Source organism: Schistosoma mansoni, chromosome 4 (genome assembly GCF_000237925.1).
Source record: "Schistosoma mansoni strain Puerto Rico chromosome 4, complete genome".
Taxonomy (NCBI): domain Eukaryota; kingdom Metazoa; phylum Platyhelminthes; class Trematoda; order Strigeidida; family Schistosomatidae; genus Schistosoma; species Schistosoma mansoni.
Window position 1 is genome coordinate 27,576,025 of NC_031498.1, and position 20,494 is coordinate 27,596,518.

The 20,494-nt window shown below is 34.8% G+C and overlaps 1 protein-coding gene across 1 annotated transcript in view; it reads left to right on the plus strand.

The window, feature by feature from the left end:
• Smp_131030 (putative metazoan probable membrane protein) overlaps positions 1-20,494 on the plus strand; it is a gene marked incomplete at its 5' end in the record, with an annotated part of 39,750 nt that overhangs the window by 12,457 nt on the left and 6,799 nt on the right. The window contains 8 exons of the mRNA XM_018797370.1: positions 3,413-3,493; positions 6,621-6,848; positions 7,689-7,814; positions 14,123-14,273; positions 16,073-16,266; positions 16,893-16,944; positions 17,122-17,298; positions 17,752-17,857. Coding sequence (XP_018652419.1) covers positions 3,413-3,493; positions 6,621-6,848; positions 7,689-7,814; positions 14,123-14,273; positions 16,073-16,266; positions 16,893-16,944; positions 17,122-17,298; positions 17,752-17,857 — 1,115 coding nt within the window. The remainder of the gene's footprint in view (positions 1-3,412; positions 3,494-6,620; positions 6,849-7,688; positions 7,815-14,122; positions 14,274-16,072; positions 16,267-16,892; positions 16,945-17,121; positions 17,299-17,751; positions 17,858-20,494) is intronic.

The window sequence follows — 20,494 nt, forward strand, 5'->3', positions numbered from 1 at the left end:
TGAAAAGTTGTAAGTAGGATAAAATGCTTATCTTGGATTTTGAATATATGAAGAAAATTGTAATGAAATGGTAATTTCAAGCTGTCCGTTCAGTTTGTACATATATCAGCTAAGACATATATATTGGTTATAAACAATAGGGAAACAGAAACACGTACAAACAGCGTTTTATCAATGCATTTCAAACCTTGTTTTTTTTAAAATATAACTATCAGTAATATCTGTAGATTCCAGGTGGCACTTCACATAATTTCTTTTAGGTTTTCTTGTCTGTTTACATTATCCATGATTTCCTTTCACTTACAAAGTTGTCAGTAAAACGGCTATATATATTTATACACTTTTTTTCATTTTTATAGTCAGAGAAGACATTGATGATTTCCGGGATATCACGTAGGAATTGTTCACGGGCACTCATTTTAAGGCATTTTGCGTAAGTAATAGTCTTTCCTTTATTGCTATATATCTTTTGTAGCCTGTGTATCTGACTCCAGATTGATCATACGACGATGTTATGAACATAATTCTTCCATTTAACTCCACATTTTACCTAGTCTAACTCTGTTTGTATGACGGCTGTAATAAGAAGTCAAACACGGGTTGCGTTGAATGGATTTATTTCATCCACTCGTGTATCTAGATAGACATTCGGAATAAGAAATGGGAAAGTGAAACGGACAAGTCGATTGAACCAACTCGTTTTGATAAAATGTGGCTTGATATTTATGGTCAGGGGAAATAAACTACAGATATGTGATGAGTAGAATAAACAATGCATATATATATATATATATGGCTTGTGTACAGAAAAGCCAGGGTATTTATAAAATTGAACATGACTTTGGGCTTTTGCGAATTTCTGAAACCATGCAAAATATAATAGCAGCCTAACCAATCCTCCAGACGAGACCGTGGTACATGATTCTGCATTTTATGGGTGCTTCTGCGACGACGCTAATTGGATTAAATATTTCCTGAAGTTTCTGGGCCTCTAGGGTTTTTAACAAGGGATATTTCTAGGATTCCTCCAACAGATTTGAGATCAAAAACAAAACTATTTGCCAGAAGAATAATTTTGTACATCAAAATAATATAGAAATTATTAAGAGAAAGATAATATGATCAGTTTTCGTAAACAGTTGGTCGATATCAACTTTTTAGGTCATTCCTTCTCCAAAGCGTTAACTCTTATCGGTTTAGCCTAATTCTAACGCGCCATATCACATAATCTATTAGGAGGTTCATTGAAAACTGTTGGTAGTTGATGAATACAGTTGAAAAATTGTTGTTCGTTAGTATTTTTTCGAAAAATCAGAATTAAATTTTACTACCTCGTTTACCAGTTATTTGGTTATAAATCACACTGTAATTGTGAAGGCTTATGATCTATTCAGTTGCTTAAAGCGACTTAGGTGTATATTTGTATCTGGGACTTAGTTGACCGAAAGTCGAAATAGACATATGCAACTCTAAGCTGGACGTTTGATAATTGTACAACTGATTTCGGAATTACCAGTAACAAGGGAGCAAAGCAAGCAGTCTGTTCAACCTGTCCCCACCTATTTTGAGTAAAGTAAATACAGGAATTGTCAAAAAGTTTTCCTTAATTAATAAAACAAAATAGAAATTATCAGTTCTACAGCCAATCGATTTATATCCTAGAGTCTAAAACAGGTTCTGTACATAGTGCTATTCGGATATTTTAAGGTGTAAACATTACATCGACTTGTAATTTGTCTATGATTTGAAAATAGTATATGACTAGTTGATGAATCTCCCATCAATAACCTCAGATTGTGTGGTAATGTTTTCTCTCATCACACATTTCTTAGAAATGTACATTTGACAACGAATGCTCGATGTTAAATGCACTATGACAAGTTGTATGTAAAATGAAGTAAAAAGGTTATGAAATCAGAACAAACGATGTCAATCTGTGCTACCGTAGCTACTGTCTGAAAGTCAACTCAGAAATAAAAGCACAGTATACCGTGCCTTTATTTTACACTATCTTAGTGAAGTTTTTGTTTTCAAGCTGGTGATGTTCAATGACTCTATGTGTAGGTAGTCACCAGTTATCTCTGAAGTGTTATTCGCATTCTATAACGACGTTATTTAGGTAATACTGTGGTTCTTCAACGTTTGTTTAGGGATAGTAGAAATGATGATTCAATAGGCTCATACGTTTTAAAATACCATCTTCAATGGATTTGTTACCCCATACACATGTTCTCTCAAAGGTTCCTTTAATGGAGTGCTTTAGGGTCTTAATTATCATTTATCCAAACTAATAAGTATTCGAGATAAATATATTGGGGGCCCGAAACATAGTTACAGAAACTTTTCTGCTGTGCTTTTTTCTAACTAAAGATTGGGAATAAAAGGCGTTCTTATCAACAGGCCAGTCAGAATGGAGGTTATCTCGGTCTCGATCCAAGGTTTATTTTTCTATTCAAGGCGAATCCTTGGTCAACGCTTAGGGCTCTAGCCTATAGGCAAATAGCCCACTTAACATAGCGAAATTGAAACCCGGGTTTTTTATTTTATTATTTTTATTTATACACATAAATATTGGTACAAGGGGGTACCAAATACATATGCGCCGCACAAATCTCGTTTGATTTGTGTGAGGGCTGTGATACTGCTCAGGTTCCCAAACTGAAGCAGGTGGTTATCTTAGGGAGCCACAACCCGAGCCTTTGACCTAAAGGTCTGATACACAAGGCAGTGGAGCATCGTGAGGAGATGCAGTCCCATGGTAGTCGGTGACAAACAATTGGTTCATACGCCATTCGTTCCATCAGGATACTGGAACCCATGTGCACCATTGGTTTGGAATGAGGGTTTTCCAACTCCCCTAGGTGGACTTGCCATGTCCACCAACCCGGTTAAAGCGCCGGACATTCGCTTTTCGTCCTCTCACTTTCGTAAGCAACACCGGTGCCACGAGAAGGCAGTGAGTAGGACTTCCCTGTCAGAGGCTGTATACGCATGGCCATGTGAGAGCATTTGGAGAGGGAGAGCGGACTTTCCCCACTCTCGGCCGTACCAGGGCATTTTGGGGGCAAAACCCGGATTCTTATTTGTAGATTTCTGATATTGCTTAATCTGAAGTCGTAAGAATGAAAAAAGAAACGAAATCATATTCGGAAATACATTATCATTTTATATTTTATCGTCGACTGTTTTTCACAATGATTTAATTATCTGTTTTTATTTCCCTTTTGTAAAATAAAATTTAATCACTGGATAAACACTGATGATGGATTTTTTTTAAAACAAAGTGACTTATTTGTAGCCATCGTATAAGTGCTTTTGTATGTTTACATGTAGAATGAAAATCTTATGTCCTGATCGCCTTTTTCCCACCTTACTTTTTATGTATTTTTCAACAACAATAACAACAACACAGAGAACTTTATCCTGAATGTCCTGTTGAGGATGTACAAATTTGTTATGATACACGAAAACTGATAAAACTTGAAAATCAGAGGTACGTTTCTTTCTCTCTGTCGTTTGCTATTCTCCTCTTCATGTACTTCTTTTCAGCTATGTATACATGTCATTTGCCATTAGTTAGAATTGAATAAGTCTGTGGAGCAGTGGCTCACTGGCTAAGATGTCCGATTGTCAGCTACTACATCACAGTTTCAAACACGCCTAAATTTTGATTGAAAGTCAAGTATGCGAGTTCTGTACTTGGTCAATGAGTTGAATAAATTGAATAATATATTGAGGATGTAGCGCTTTCTTATCATGTTTTTACCAAACTATGTATATACTATCATCTGATCATTTTAACAAGTTATCTGTTTTCTTGTTCATTTTAACACATCATTATGCCTATTAGTTTCATAACTTATTCAGGTGCGTTTCTGAAAAGTGTACAACCTTTCGTTGTACAAGTCACATAAGTGACCAATCAGAGACATCGTGGTTACTGACAATATGCATCGAAAATAATATACATTAATCAAGTGTCGATTCTTGAACTGCTAACATCTAACTGGCTATTACTCAATATTTATCTTCAGGATCGATCAAGAAACAAGAAAAGTAAACTTGTTGAAATACTTTGTGCTGAGAATTCTATATTGTACCAAAAATGTAATATTGAATAAAGCCACCATTAATAATAATATTATACAGTATCCTTACGTTCAAGTCAATTCACTAAACGTATTGGCTGATATCTCATTTGGTACCATGGTTGATCGTTCTGAATCTAATGTGAGTTAATAGTTTACAGGAGCTGTTTTTGTCAGAATGTGGGACAACTAGTCTTTGGTTCATATTATCACATCCCATAAAATCACTACGTGAGAGGAAGATAGAGAGATTGACAACACAATTGTTAGAAGAACGGTAATAACAATATTCATTGAACCAAATGACTAAACATGAGTTATCAGTTATAGAAAATAAATTCAGTCAGTGAAGGGAATGAACACTACTCAAATTTATTCTTGTCTCCGCGATCAATTTTCTGGTCATAAAATCCAACATCATCAACCATTGTGTTACCATCATCTGAAATCTACACCTACTGATATTGGACTCAATCTAACTGGTACTTAACTCCTGAATGCTCACCCATGTGTGTGTATGGGTATCATTTTATCAGTTATGCTTACAGACTGTGTTTCTATGTTTGCATGTGTGTTACCTTGAATCTTCAAAGGCTGTGAATCATTGTATCATGGGATCTAGGCACTTGAATATTTTAATCTTATGTGAAAAACTAATCTTTCTTATCACTTTAATTTTGTGGCATTGCTTTATATGATTAATTTTTCATTTTTTTTTCTAAAGCGTATTTCTTTTGCAAAAACATTGATTTTTTTGTCAAGTGTTGTTAAGTGAATATTGACAGGTGAATAAGTAAAAACAAAAGAGGAAACAATTAATAACAAAAGTACTAAATTGTAAGCAAAGATGGATAGTGGCTAGCAGTGGAATCCAGGACTCGCGTTTCGTCCCATTTGGGACTCGTCAGATGGATGTACCTGCATCTCAGAGTTAATGTTCACTCTGAAACTCGAACGCAGTACATTTCGCTTCAAAAACCATCGCGTTATCCACTCGGCCACTGAGTCCTGATGGCCACTTGCTTGTGCAAAACTACTAAATAGACATACAATTGTTACAATTCAAGTACCAATAAGTATCCTCTGTTTTGAGCCACAATTCGTATATAAGGGATAGTAATACTACTCGACTGTCAAAACCTGTTGAGGAGTTCCAAAGTATTCCTTAGGAAAGCTCGCAAGGAAACTCTTGAAAACACTATCCAATCAGCGTTAAATAAATGCATCTCAAAAAAATCCAGTAAATGGTGAAGAGTCCCGTTTCTGATTGGATATTTACGTATACTGCTACTATATTTGATATGGTTATAGAAATTTCCAGAAGGTCAAGATCGTGTGTATTTCCATAATTATCATCGTTTTTTTTTGTACATAAACTAGCCTTGAAGTAAGGTGTTCTTTTTTGCACTCCATGCGTTTTCTCTTGTAATCAAGTTATCGTGTAGATTTAGCCTGTGGTTCAAAAAAATTAAAAATACTAGTACCTGTTATATAAATGATGTAATCCAGTAGTCAATAACTTTGTTGACTGATGTTCACAACTTGTATTTGTTGTCTTTTTCCAGAATATTCATTAATATACATTTGATTGTACTGTAGTGAACAAAACACTAGCTGGGGACAATCGAATGTATTTAACCACAAATTACAGATTATCTCATTAAATTCTGATAACCATACAGCAAACAGTTAATTTGCAAAATAACCATCAATTGTCTCAATCTTCACTGTTCCTTCTGTAAATATCAGTTCATCTTCTCTAATTTCATTGTTCATGCATTTTCCTACCAATTGCGCTTCATTTTAGTTCTTTCCTTATCGGTCTTCTGCCAAAATATATTCTATGTCTGACCATTGCCATTGGCCCCCAAATGCCCTGGTACGGCCGAGAGTGGGAAGAGTACGCTCTCCCTCTCCAAATGCTCTCACATGGCCAGCGAATATATAGCCTCTACCAGAGAAGTCCTACTCACTGCCTTCTCGTGGCACCGGTGTTGCTTACGAAAGTGAGAGGACGAAAAGCGAATGTCCGGCGCTTTAACCGGGTTGGTGGACATGGCAAGTCCACCTAGGGGAGTTGGAAAACCCTCATTCCAAACCAATGGTGCACATGGGTTCCAGTATCCTGATGGAACGAATGGCGTATGAACCAATTGTTTGTCACCGACTACCATGGGACTGCATCTCCTCACGATGCTCCACTGCCTTATGTATCAGACCTTTAGGTCAAAGGCTCCGGGTCTGGCCCTCTAAAAAAACCACCTGCTTCAGTTTGGGCACATGGGCAGTATCACAGCCCTCACACAAATCAAACGAGATTTGTGTGGCGCATATGTATTTGGTGCCCCCTCTGTACCAATATTTATGTGTTTAAATAAAATGAAATAAACATTGCCATATACTACTTATATGGATATAAGTAGATCACAGTACAGTACCTTGTTAAGAAATCACTTATTTATCAATTCCATTTTTAATTATCATTATTAATATTACTAACAAAAATTAATTTTATTCTTTCTCTTTCTCAAGAGATACTGTAAGAGCTGCTCTACGTTACTCTGTAGAAAGTTATGAACGTAAACATAAACGTCCATTTATTATACCATGTTGTTGTGGTTGGATGTATAAAAAATGTTATGAAAATTATTGTTGTCGTAGTTGTTGTTGGAATACTAATCATCAAATAAATTCTTCACAAAATTATATTTCCAATAATAATGATAATCATAAGGATAATATTATTGATACTATACCAAGGTCTGAAACTGTTAACAACCAATTATCTTCATCGTCCTCTTCTTCTTCTTCTCCTCCTTCTCCTACACCTCAAATTAATTATAAGAAATGTAAATTATGCCTTTGTTGTTCATGTCCACCACCTACTGATGCAATTAATTATTATACAAATAAAAAAATTTATTTACAAGAAGAAATTGTAAAACATTATGAAACAACAATTAAAAAACCAATTGGTATTGCATTTGTTACATTCTCAACTAAATATGCTGCAGCTCAGTAAGTTTATTTATGAACAAATGAATTATTATATATAGTTAAAATCATGAGTCAATCGAAGTTAGACCACCATGGGAAACCTGGGAACACTGGACGGTCGTTTCGTCCTATTGTGGGACCCCTCAGCAGTGCTCATCCATGATCCCGCCTCGCGAGATTCGAACCCAGGACCTATCAGTCTCGCGCGCATGCACTTACCCGATAGACCACTGAGCTGGCATTCAACGGTTTTAATGCCCAACTTCAACCAATCCATGAAATTGAGCAACCATTTCACCAATGTCTCCAATGAGTTGATATCTCCCAACAGACCTGGCTGAACCCCACTGGTTACTGGTTCTCACTAGAACTCCAGGAAATACCTCATTGGATCGTGGATGCGGACTGCTCAGGAGTCCCACAATAGGAGGAAACGGCCGTCCAATGCTTCCAGGTTTCCCGGGTTGGCTGCTTCAATTGACTCATAATCTCAACTAAATAAATGAATTATTAATTGTTTTTATTAAAATATTATCTTATTATATTTATTGAATCTATTTCATCTGTTATATTCTATAAATACTACTTTTCTCATACTTTTAGTGTATGTAAAGAATATCGCAACATTTGTCGACGTTTAATTATATCTATAATGTCTAGTACTAGTTCAGTATTAAAAAGTCATATGTGGTCTGTTGATTTTGCACCTGTTCCAAGTAATATTATTTGGTAAGTCCTGTATTGTTTTTGATTAATTATTTTCTTTTATAATTTTTAAATTTTGATCCTAATTAATTCAATCTATGGTATTTAATTTTTTTCTAATGTATTGTTTTCTCGTGTACTGCAGATTAGAGCAACAGTTTAGGTAGAAAAAAATAAACGAGGATATCCTATTAGTTCGTTGAATCATTGACTTTTAGTCGGAATCTTGTCTTTATTAAACCTTACACCTTGAGTTTCAATGCTTCTTCATACATACCTTCTTTTCGAATCAAATTCTCTATCTCATCCGCTCAGTATCTATATATTCGACTATTACTTTCATTTTCTTTGTCACTCATATTACTAACTTGATTTCTTTGCATTGATGTGGTTTGTTCACTTAGGCTGAATGTTACATGTATATAAGACTCTACTTTGATGATGATGAATTGTAATAGTCGAATTCTCAATGGTCTTTATGAGAAGATTATCTATGATTAAATGTTAATTACCTACCACACTTCATTGTTTTGTAATACGGAGGTTGTTCGATTAGTTCGAGAATTTTTATAATAGTATGTTTATCTGTAGAGCGAATAAACATAATATTTTACCATAACTTGTCACTGAACACTTAGCAATATCGTTTTTGTCTAGACTTTACTGCCTTTCAAATACTATCGATCAAATTACAAAAATACCTGTAGATTAAGTAATTCGAGATCACCGTGACTTTTATTTGATGTTAATTATTTCAAAGTAATTGACATTCAATCACAACTCATCGTCAATAAGTAAGCTTCAGGGTTTTTCTGTTCTCCATCGAGGTGAAAATTCGCTTAATCCATTGAGATAGTTTATAGTCATTGAGTTATTTACAATTAATTGATCACTGAGTGGTGATCAATGTCATGCGTGTCAGGTTCTCCTTAATGCAGATGGGATCTTATCGACCAAGTTGCAATGTGACAACTAGTCTAGGTGACTCGAAACTGCGTGTACTATGTTGAAATAAGATGGTGATTGGAGGTAGTCGACAAGAAACCTCGGACCTAGGTTTCGTACCACTTGGCACTCGTCAGCAAGGTGTACCTGTAATTTTCAGGGAACTGATATTCCCTGATAGATTCGATCCTGTGTCACCCAGCTTCGCAGTCAGAGACGTTACCACTGGGCTGTCCTGCCACCACTGACCTCCTGTAGGACTGAGATGTATTTACAATTGATTTACCACTGGGTGAGATCAAATCCGTTAGGGAGCATCAGTTCTCTCGAGGTCAGTGTCGTGGCATAAAAGAAAGCTGCAAAGGGCTAGCTTCTGTTGGTCCTTTACAACTCCCTGGCTGGGGTCCGAGAGATGGTGCAACACAGTGACTAGAGACGTTATCAGATATGGCTCAGAATAGAAGCCAGTGGCGAACCTGCTGTAACCTTCTTTTACTTTCTTCATAAAGAGTGGTTCTAACTTTCTTAACTGAAAGAGTCTTTTGGTTGTACATTTCAGTCCGCCTTATCTTTTCATCCCTTCTCTTCCTACTTTCATTATTTTGTGTGGCGCATATGTATTTGGTGCCCTTTTGTACCAATATATATGTGTTTAAATAAATAAATAAAAATAAAATCAGTTCTCTAAAGATTACAGATACGCCTTGCTGTGACGAGTGACAAATAGCACGATACCTAGGTCCAAAGTTTCTTGTCAACTACCATTTTAGTCACTGAGTTATCCTACTTGCAACTGACCTACTGAGATCATAGGTGTTTGCATTGATACGTTACTAAACATTAATCACTGTTGTATGTTGATATCGTCTTGTCGTATTTGTCAATTGATGGCTAAGTATTTTCTTATATTTTCAAAGCTTTATCTAGTGATATTTTTCTCAGGTGGTTACTGTTTTGAGCTGTTTTTCAGATGAATGATGATTTTTTTCGCTAAATGATGTTCTGATAATGCTATTCATATGTATGTGAACTAAGTTTTCGAAATCATCGTTCAAGTGAATCCTTTTATATTTCAGTTACTTGACCACACATTGAATATCTGAAAACTAAATTATTTCTACCAATTTTAGTGTCGTTTTTAAACGATTCTGTAGTCGAAGACTCATTTGTGAACTCTGATAATATCCTTCGTTTTTTGTCTGCTTACCATTAGTTCGGAAATCAAAACTTTGTGTTTCCTCTGAGGATTGAGTAGTCGGTTAAAAAGTCAACTTCTCAAGTATTGTTCTATGTGTTTCCTACTTATCAACAAATTTCTTATGAACACAATTGCTATGAATCAACTTAGATGAAGTAACAATTGTCAATATACTACTGAAGTGAACAGAACACTGCTTGGGGACAACCGAATGTATTTAGACACAAATCACTAAATTCTGATAACCATACAGCAAACAGTTAATTTGCAAAATAACCATCAATTGTCTCAATCTTCACTGTTCCTTCTGTAAATATCAGTTCATCTTCTCTAATTTCATTGTTCATGCATTTTCCTACCAATTGCGCTTCATTTCAGTTCTTTATTTATCAGTCTTCAACCAAAATACATTCTGTCTGACCATCACCATATACTACTTATATAGATATAAGTAGACCACACTACACTACTAGCAGTTGAAAGTTAAATGATATTTCATAATTAAAATACCATGCTTCATATATCTTATAATTAATAAAGCATGTTCTCAGTGTTTTGTTTAAAGGTCTCTAGTAATTTTGATTCGTTTACGCATCAAATATTCTTCAATCGTTGATTGATAACAATACATTTCATATTTTTTTTAAAACAAAGCACAGTTTATTTTGATAGTTTAAATTTTAGCCTCTACAGTATTTTGAACCTGGAAGCACTGGATGGTCGTTTCGTTTTAATTTGGAACTCAATAGTGCACATCCACAACCTTGCATCCGGAAATTGTGGGTGAACATTTGACTTCCAATACACTATGCCGAAGTCTCTGGATTCAATTCCTGGATGCGGAATTAGGGACGCGCACTGTTGAGAAGCTTTGTTTTAAAAAGAAATGTCTATTTAGTACTTCCAGATATTTAGTAGTGTTCTGGTTAAGATCAATTCCTTGTTTAAACTATGAAAATTCTTCAACCTCCGTAAATCCCCCTGTACTAATGCATGGTTTAGTTGTATTTAATAGATTGGATTGTTCCATCAACAAAACGACGATCATAATTCAGCATACATGCAATTCAATTCAAGATTTTGAATGTTATTTTCACATGCTTCACTTCTTTGTTTTTTTGTTACGAAAATATGATTAATACAGGGATTTTGTAATTTAGCCTATGGCATAATATATTTTGTCTAGAATACATCAAATCTTTTTTTTCATCTCTATGTGATTACAATGTTGATTTAATTAAGTTATGCATCACTACCTCGTATATTTTTCATGCGTATAATTATCCTTCTTTCACTTTTTTTCTTCTTCCTCTTCAAGAAAATGTTTCATCATTAAAATTTATCGTTTGTATTTTATGCTTTACATGTATCGAATGTCTTGTTAATTAACTTTTATTTTGAATAAAGTTGATTAGTGTAGCAAATAAAAAGCATAGATCAAGACAATTATATAACATTTATTGTATGTAAGACGTCTGATACGTTGGCACTTAACTATGACTTCTATTTTATTTATTATTTAAACAAATAAATATTGGTACAAGGAAGCACCAGATACATATGCGCCACACAAATCTCATTCCATTTGCGTGAGGGCTGTGATACTGCCCAAGTGCCCAAACTGAAGCAGGTGGTTTTTTTAGAGGGCCAGACCCGGAGCCTTTGACCTAAAGGTCTGATCCACAAGGCAGTGGAGCATCGTGAGGAGATGCAGTCCTATGGTAGCCGGTGACCAATGATTGGTTCATATGCCATTTGTTCTTTCAGGATACTGGAACCCATGTGCACCATTGGTTTGGAATTAGGGTTTTCCAACTCCCCTAGGTGGACTTGCCATGTCCACCAATCCGGTTAAAGCACCGGACATTCGCTTTTCGTCCTCTCACTTTCGTAAGCAACACCGGTGCCACTAGAAGGCAGTGAGTAGGACTTCTCTGGTAGAGGCTATATATTCGCTGGCCATATGATAGCATTTGGAGAGGGAGAGCGTACTCTTCCCACTCTCGGCCGTACCAGGGCATTTGGGAGCATGACTCATAACCAATTCCTAGTTCTTTAGAAGTTTACTACAGTTCAATATTAAATAAGAGGTGGGAATTATGAGAAGAAACCTTGCTTCTCAGGTTAATTTAGGTACAAGCAACAAGAATATTTAGGGCGTTTATATATACGCGTGACTTTAACTCATACGAGCTTCTAAAGATATGTTGAGATTAGTAGCAAAGTCAGCAGTGGTTAAACCAGGATATGACACACAATTCATGACTTTTCTAGAACTTTCCCTCTCTTACCTGTTTATTGAACTCTGATTGGATAAAACATATTCGTAGCTTCCTAAAGCTTTTCGGATGAATTTTTGATGACTCTCAACTTTATCATTGATGAATTGTATGGTGAGCTAAAAGAATGGTAGATTTGTTTTAAATGATCAGTTTACTCGAAGCTAGTCATTCCACCTAAATATGTGTGTTTTGATTCTCAAAAAAAACACTAATTTTTAATCATTGAGGTGAAAGTTTCAGATCAATTCTATGCATCTTATTACGAGTACCAACTTTGTATAATCAATTATCCTTATATATAAATTGTTGTTCAAGGCTAGCTACTAGAACTTGAGTCACCTAATCGACAATATTAGCAAACAGACTTTTGATTACATTATGATAGGGTATGATTTGTGCTTGTTCTGATATTTATTTGTTTGAACACATAAATATTGGTTCTGATAAGTTACAGATAAATTGTAGATCACTGCCAAGACTACTATAGATCCTGTAGATTTTGGATTCACGAGTAAATGATTAAGAAATGGTTCAAAAATCCTATTGAGCATCTACATGGTTAAAACTGTAATAATGCTTTCATTTGAAATATGAATTCGATAGGCTACAATTATAAGGATTGAATAACACGTGTTTTAACCTGTTTCTAGTTATGTAAATCTAAATATCAACTTATCGAGTGAATGTGAAGAAAATACCCTTCAACCGAACTATCTTAAGCTCCAAATCACTCTTGATCCAGTCACAAACCATCGAGAAGACAGAATAGAGTCTCAGGTTTTTTCCCATTTTAATCAACTATAACACTTGGAAATATATGTGGGCATTGATGTAGTTTTCCACTGCATTTTTGTGATTCATTCATTCAGAACTTTATTTAATGTTGCACGCGCTATATACAAATCCAAAATGTTATTTACTAAGAAAAACCATTCTTTTGACAGGTTCCGGGTCAGATTTTTTGGAAATTATCCTTTCATAACTATGTGTGTCTCACAGATGTGAGCTGTGGCGTAAAAAAGAACGAACTGCTACAACTGAAACATTTTAGAAACATAAATTGAGTTTTGGCTAATATATATGACACTTTTTTTTAGAGGTTCTCTAGTTTGATATGTAGTCTTGCTGAGTTCATGATAAAGTGTCATGCACCGTTGATATTTTCAATCAAATAATTTATATATTAGCCACAGTTTTTTGAATATAGGTTTTAGTGTCTCATTAAGTAATGCCGTTGGAAATTACTGATATGACTCTACTAATTATGATAGGAAAACTGAAAATACAGTGAGGATGGGACGTCGTCAAGTATTGTACCACAGGTTGAAACATGCTCTAACTTAGTCATCTTAATGATCGCGAAAATTTAACTCCTTAAAATCAACTACACCCATAGTTTTTAGTACAGTTTTTCTTAGAGAGATCAACAGTTATTAGTAAATCAGTTTCCTCAGTAAAATGTCACTAATAACTTTTCTGTTTTTATAAAAAATATTTTATGTTATCATTTTATGGCCTACATCACAGACAAACATTAGCCAGGGAACCATAGTGGTACTTTTAGAGTTCTAGTAAGAATCGGTGATCATCGGACCTCAATCTCATCGTGTTTGACAGTCATCCGCCAATCATATTGGAAGATGGTTTTACAGTATCACAAACCAATTGAAATTAGAAACACCAGCCATTGCATTTCAACCCAGTAATTTGAACGATAGACACCCTGCAGAAACACCTTAATAGACCTAGGTTCAACTCCGGACGAGGTTGTCAATGCAACATAAAACATCTTGGTTTTCAATGTTAGTCTAACAAAAATTAGTCCATAAAATACAGGATGAAATTCAACAATAACAGCGAACCCATATACTAACGTTACTGTAATTGTTTTTTTCTATATATTTCAGGGCAAATCTAGCAGCTACGAGAACTGTATGGTGGTGTCGAGCAATTTTCATTAACTTGTGCGTTTTCTTCGTGGTGTTTTTTCTTACTACTCCTACATATGTATTGAATTTAGTTAATACATTGCATTTAACTGAACGTCTACAAATTAATGTGAGTTTCCTTTTTTTTTATACCACCATTATCATAGACGCTTTTTGCTACTTTCTTAAAAGTCACTACACGACCGGAATTGAATTACTACTTAAAAGTTCCTGGAATTCAAAGTCAGCACAAAGTTTATTTTATACTTTGATATACATCTATTATTTAAGTAATGATATCATTAATGAATCCCATAAGTTAACATATCATGGTCACTGGTGATATTGTAGTAAAGGAAGACTTGATTGGGAAAACCAATTTATTGTTTAATGCAAAATTACAGTGTCTTCGCAAAATATGAAAACAATTTATCAAATGCATTATTTATACACCTTCCATCAAGTGTTTATTACAAACTTCATCGTTCCTCCATTCCTGTTATTTACAATTCAATCTTCTGCTTCCATGCATTTCATTTCTGAATATTGTTACATACTACTTTTATCTGTCAATATAAGTAGCATGCACTACAATATGACCCTCGGTTTTTCACCCAAACTCACCCTTGTCCTCGTTAAGCTGTTTTAAATGTTGATTAGTTGTTTAGTAGTGATGGCAATGTGGTATTTGTATTTCCTTCTATAATTTTTTTTATAGAATAAGGATGTAGTACTCTGGTTCTTAACAATTGGATTCCAATTTTTTCCCCGATATATCTACTTATTTTACCCATACACCATTGTTGTTGTAGCTAAATAGTGAGAAGTTCATAGGTTTTTCATTACTTGGCATATGATAAGATTACTGATTTTGTAAGTTGTCATATCATACGTTCTAATCAATTTGTCAGGATTAAAAAATACTATTAGTTTGGTTAAGATGTGTGATCCAACTACAAATTCTACCCTAATCCAGTAATCAACTTTAACTTTCATGATGATCTAACCTACCTATGTTGACTGAAACCATTATGCATTCGAGTAGTTCAAAAAAAGTGAAAATACCAAGAGTAGCATGTTTCAAGTTCGAATGCTATGTATTACCAGAATGTGGGGAGAATAAAATATGTTCTCAGTTAGCCAGCATCTACAGTGATAGCTCCCTTCGGATTCATGTGAGGCGTAGTCAAGCTGCTCTTTAAAACACTATACATCTTTTACCGCATACATTTTTGAGATCGAAAATTGTGGGATTGATGCTAAAAAATATAATAGATTAAAGATCCTATACAGTCAGCTCAAATCAATTTTACTGTCATACTCACGTTGATCAGTACTACCTAGGTGAATCTCCTCTTCATTATCCTTCATTGAATATGTATAATCTCCAAACCTGTGAGATTACATTTAAATGTCGGACTAAAAGTAACTACAATTAACTGATCATATGAAGATGTTAAAATACATTTAAAAGTTTTTGCTAACAAAATGATTGATTTCAATGGAAACCACTCAAAAGTAGTACCAGTATAATGGAATGAAATGGGATATTACATAATAAAATATACAACTTACTGATTAATTTTATAGCGGGAAATATTGTGAGCAAAAATGAAAATTGCTCATTACGTCAGATTGGTATCATTAAAAAGTTTACATCACGAACTAACCTCAGTGAAAATCAGGAAGCATTGGATAGTTGTTTTGTTTTAGTATAAAGCTCTTCATCAATGCGCATCCACAAACTCACTAAGGATCAGACCCAGGACCTTCAAGTGGAGTCTTGCACGTTCATTATTGAGGAATCTCTTACTGGAACAAAGTAGCTGTTCAGTATTTCTTAGTTTTTAGTAGTTGTTTTACTAACGTTAGTCAGTAATGTAAAAGTCTATGTTAACATTTTTGTTTTCTATATTTCTCATCCAATAGAATCCACTATTGATTCAATTTATTCCATCTATTATTCTTTGGTCGGTTTCTGCTTTATTACCTTACATTGTATTCAATTCAGATCGACTTGTTGGTCATTGGACTAAATCTGTTCTACATTTAACTGTAATGATTAAGACATACACTTTATTAATTTTAATGATTTTAGTACTTCCATCACTTGGCCTTACATCGTAAGTTTAAAAAAAAGATTTTATTCGATTTTGTATAATATTAGAAGCTTACAGTGTTAGTTATGTTTTGTGTGGAATGGCTTCCACAGTGCTATAAGTATATAAAGACCAACAGAGTGGAAATATACCTGTATTCAAACTATTGGCTTTAAATATGAACTCAAGTTTTCATTTTCGCTAAATTGAAAGTGTTTAGCTCTACCTTTTGTTAGCCAGTGTTATTTGTTTCATTTACATATTTACTTACGCCTGTTACCCCTCGTGGAGGAGCATAGGCCGCCCACCAGCATTTATCATCCAACCCTGTCCTGGACAATCCTTTCCAGTTCTTTCCAGTTAACTTCCTGATAGAGTACGTAAAGTCATAGCCGTATCCGAGCATTTGCTACTCTAAGTCTTACCTTGACATTCACATTGTTATCTCTGTTTTCATGCGGTCCATTCTACATCTGCTGCCCTGCTGTATTTATGTATATTATTAAATTTGTGTATAAATAGACAACCTGCCCAAAATTTATGTATGTATGATGAACTATTTTCGTAAAGTTTCCAGTAATATTTTTTCTTTTAATTTTTCAAATTATCTGTAATAATAATGATAATAATACATATGTATATATTTCTAGAATACCTGCTCTACTTCAGTGGCTTTTCCCGGAAATGCATATCATACCACTTGTTCCAGCAAATAATGTTTCAAAAATTACTAATATTTCAAGCATCGCTAATACTACTAGTAATAATGATAATTATAATGCTACTACTTATAATAATACTAATAATTCAAGTACATTTACATCATCTTCATCAAAATTCGACGAAGAGCCAAGTCCATTTATTCCAATAGGACCACAGTCATTTCAGTGGGAATGTGTTTTTATGCCAGATAATGGTGCTTTCTTTGTCAATTATGTAATCACTGCAGCATTTATCGGAACATCATTAGAACTTGTTCGATTTTCTGAATTATTTAATTATGCTTGCCGTCTTATGTGTGTCAAATCACAAGCTGAAAAAGCTGGTGTACGAAAGGTAGAATTTTCTACTAGGTTTTCATTTATTCTTCCGTTTACAAATTCCTTAATTCTGTCATTTTAATGAAAATGATTACTTAACTATTTTCATGTAATTTGATAGTCATTTTCTAAATGTGTCCTACCAACTGCTTTTTTTGGAGTAAACTTTCAAAGATGTGATAATTTACATCATAATTTACATAATTTACACCTTAGACAACTGCTAGAAAGCAGAGTGCGCTAGTGACCTTTTTCGTTCTAGTTTAGGAGTGTTCTACAGTGCGTATCTATATCGAGAGCTTAACCTTTAGCCAACTGAGTTGGCATCCGATACTTTAAATTTCCACCTTCAATCAGTTCGCGACATTGCGTAACCATCCTCCAATGCCATGAGTGGTTAATTACTTCATAACCATTGCGTTTATTATCTTGGACTAATAATTATTGGAAATTCTTTCTTTATTAATAGGCTAGTCAGTTTGAATTCCAGTTTGGACTGTTTTATGCATGGAGTTTATGCGTTTTCGCTGTGATTTGTGCATATAGTATTGTATGTCCATTGATTACACCATTTGGTAAGTGATTAACATTTCTTAAATTTATACATTGCATAGTAAATGACATTATCATTATATCACTTGTGTTATATCGAATACTTGAGTGCCCAGTTAATATATGACGTAATATAGCCGCCCAATTAGAGAGCAGTTAATTTATTGATCGCCCAGTGAGAGAAGAGCGAATTGTCGATCGGATCAACAATACACAAAAGCCGTATGAACAGTCTTGAGTACTTATCAGTCCTGCTTTCTGCCTAGCCCAGCCAGTTAAGTCCAGAACACAAATAACAGCCTCTGCAATATGATTCATTATTCTCAAACATACTGGGTTTATATACCAACCAAACAGACCACATTGTACCATAAAATAGAAAATAACATTTGTACAAGATATGGCCAATTGTGGCTGTGAATAGGGGGAAAAGTAATCAATTGACTGGGGATAACTCAATAATGATAAATCGTATTATAATAGTCTATAGGTCAAAATAAAGCTTATAATAAAAGGAACATGAATATGAATAGTTTAGTTGCTTAAAAATTATACAATAAGAAATATATAAATCATATTAGTCCATAAACAGTCCTCAAAGGTTACCATTCATAATTTTCCACGGGATATAACAATTTGGTACAGTTTTGAAATTACGTTTCGTCATTAGCAATGTTAATAGTTGTTTTTGTAATGTAATGTATATTTAGTAATTTTCTTAGCAAAATTATTGTTTACATACATTATTTGTGCAATCGAACCATCTTTAGTCAATATTCATTAGAGTTATGGCAAAATCTTTGAATGTGTTTTGTAGTTTTTCTTAATTTAATGGCTTAGTTTGCTTTGTTGGATTAGGATGTATGTAAAAAACCGTAACACTTCTCACTAATTTTGCATAATTTTGTTGCCATCCTCAAATTAATGTGAGCATAAAGAGGTGGTAGACGTTGTTACATGACATCAACTCTGAGATGCAGGTGCATCCAGCCGATGAATCCTAAATAAGAACGAAATGCGCGTCCTGGATTCTACTGCTAGTCACTATCCATCTTTGCTTATAAAGCTTGTGACTCCAGGCAATATCAAGGCAGTCCGCACAGGATGCACGCATGCCAACAAGAGACTGATCAATTGCAGTCCTAAATAAAAATGGAAAGATGCAGGTAAACAACACCAAGTGAATGTTGTTACATAACGCTATAGAATGAACGATTATTTTGTCAAATAGAGATCGATTAGCGTCTCGGTGTAATTTTATATTAGATTCTTCCTCTCTTCTGACAGAAAGAAATTGATCTATCGTGCTCGTCGACTTCAGAAGAGCTTACAGTACGACAGTTATTATCGACAGGAATAGATAAGGATTTCGTAGTATTTTGAATAAAATAGATTTGAAACTACGACCTACTATATTTTATCTAAATGTTTGTTGGGCTTGTACGTCTCATGTTCGACTGATTGTGAATCATGTATCCTCATTACTATAACGAAAGAGCTGCCCATCGCTCCTCCGTTTCCAGTAGTTTTCTAGTTATATTCTTTGAATGGCATTCTTGCTTGGAAACTTATTCTGAACTACTCCCTGGGAGCAACATCATCCCTATTTAGGGTAAAATCCGCTATAAATTAAACAACTCATTAGTGTGCTGATGACAAATTTGTCCTAGAAACTACTAAAGGTTATATTCACCTCGACTACTCCTTGATATCCTGTTCAAGTAAATAGGTAAATAGAATGATGCCACTAGGAGGACACATTAGACTGAACGAACTGGTATTTAACTGGATCTTTAACAACAGGCTCTTGATTCCTAAGTGCCACTAATTGCCCAAACCAACTATGAACTACTCTAGATAAATTTAGTGGATTTCGCGTTCATTCGACTCTTTATCACTCTCCTTTATTTTGTAAACTCACTCTATTCCGTAATGTTAAATTGACTGAAACAAGTGTTTTACTATCCAATTCAATGTTCCTGAGAAATTTAAGTCAATGACATAATTCATTTGTTTAAAAGCTTCTTCACAGTTCCTTACCTTCATAACCAAATATGACTGTACATCAGGATTACTATAATCTACGTTCACTCTGTCAACCAAACTATTTAACAGCTCGGGAGTGACTACCATGAATCTGATCAAACAAAAAGTTGAGTGTTTGACGAGGACTATGATAGCTATAGATAGCATTACACATTATTTAGTGGCATTTCTGGTTTTACCCTTACCCTTACAATAATGCATTAGATACAGAAAATGTTGTCCGTCACTAGTGACTTATTGTTATTATTTATTTAAACACATAAATATTGGTACAAGGAAGCACCAGATACATATGCGCCACACAAACCTCATTTGATTTGTGTGAGGGCTGTGGTACTGCCCAGGTGCCCAAACTGAAGCAAGTGGTTTTCTTAGGGGACCACACCCCGAGCCTTTGACCTGAAGGTCTGATCTACAAGGCATTGGAGCATCGTAAGGAGATGCAGTCCCATGGTAGCCGGTGACCAACGATTGACTCATACGCCATTTGTTCCTTCAGGATACTGGAGCCCATGTGCACCATTGGTTTGGAATTAGGGTTTTCCAACTCCCCTAGGTGAACTCGCCGTGTCCACGGACCCGGTTAGAGCGCCGGACATTGGCTTTTCGTCCTC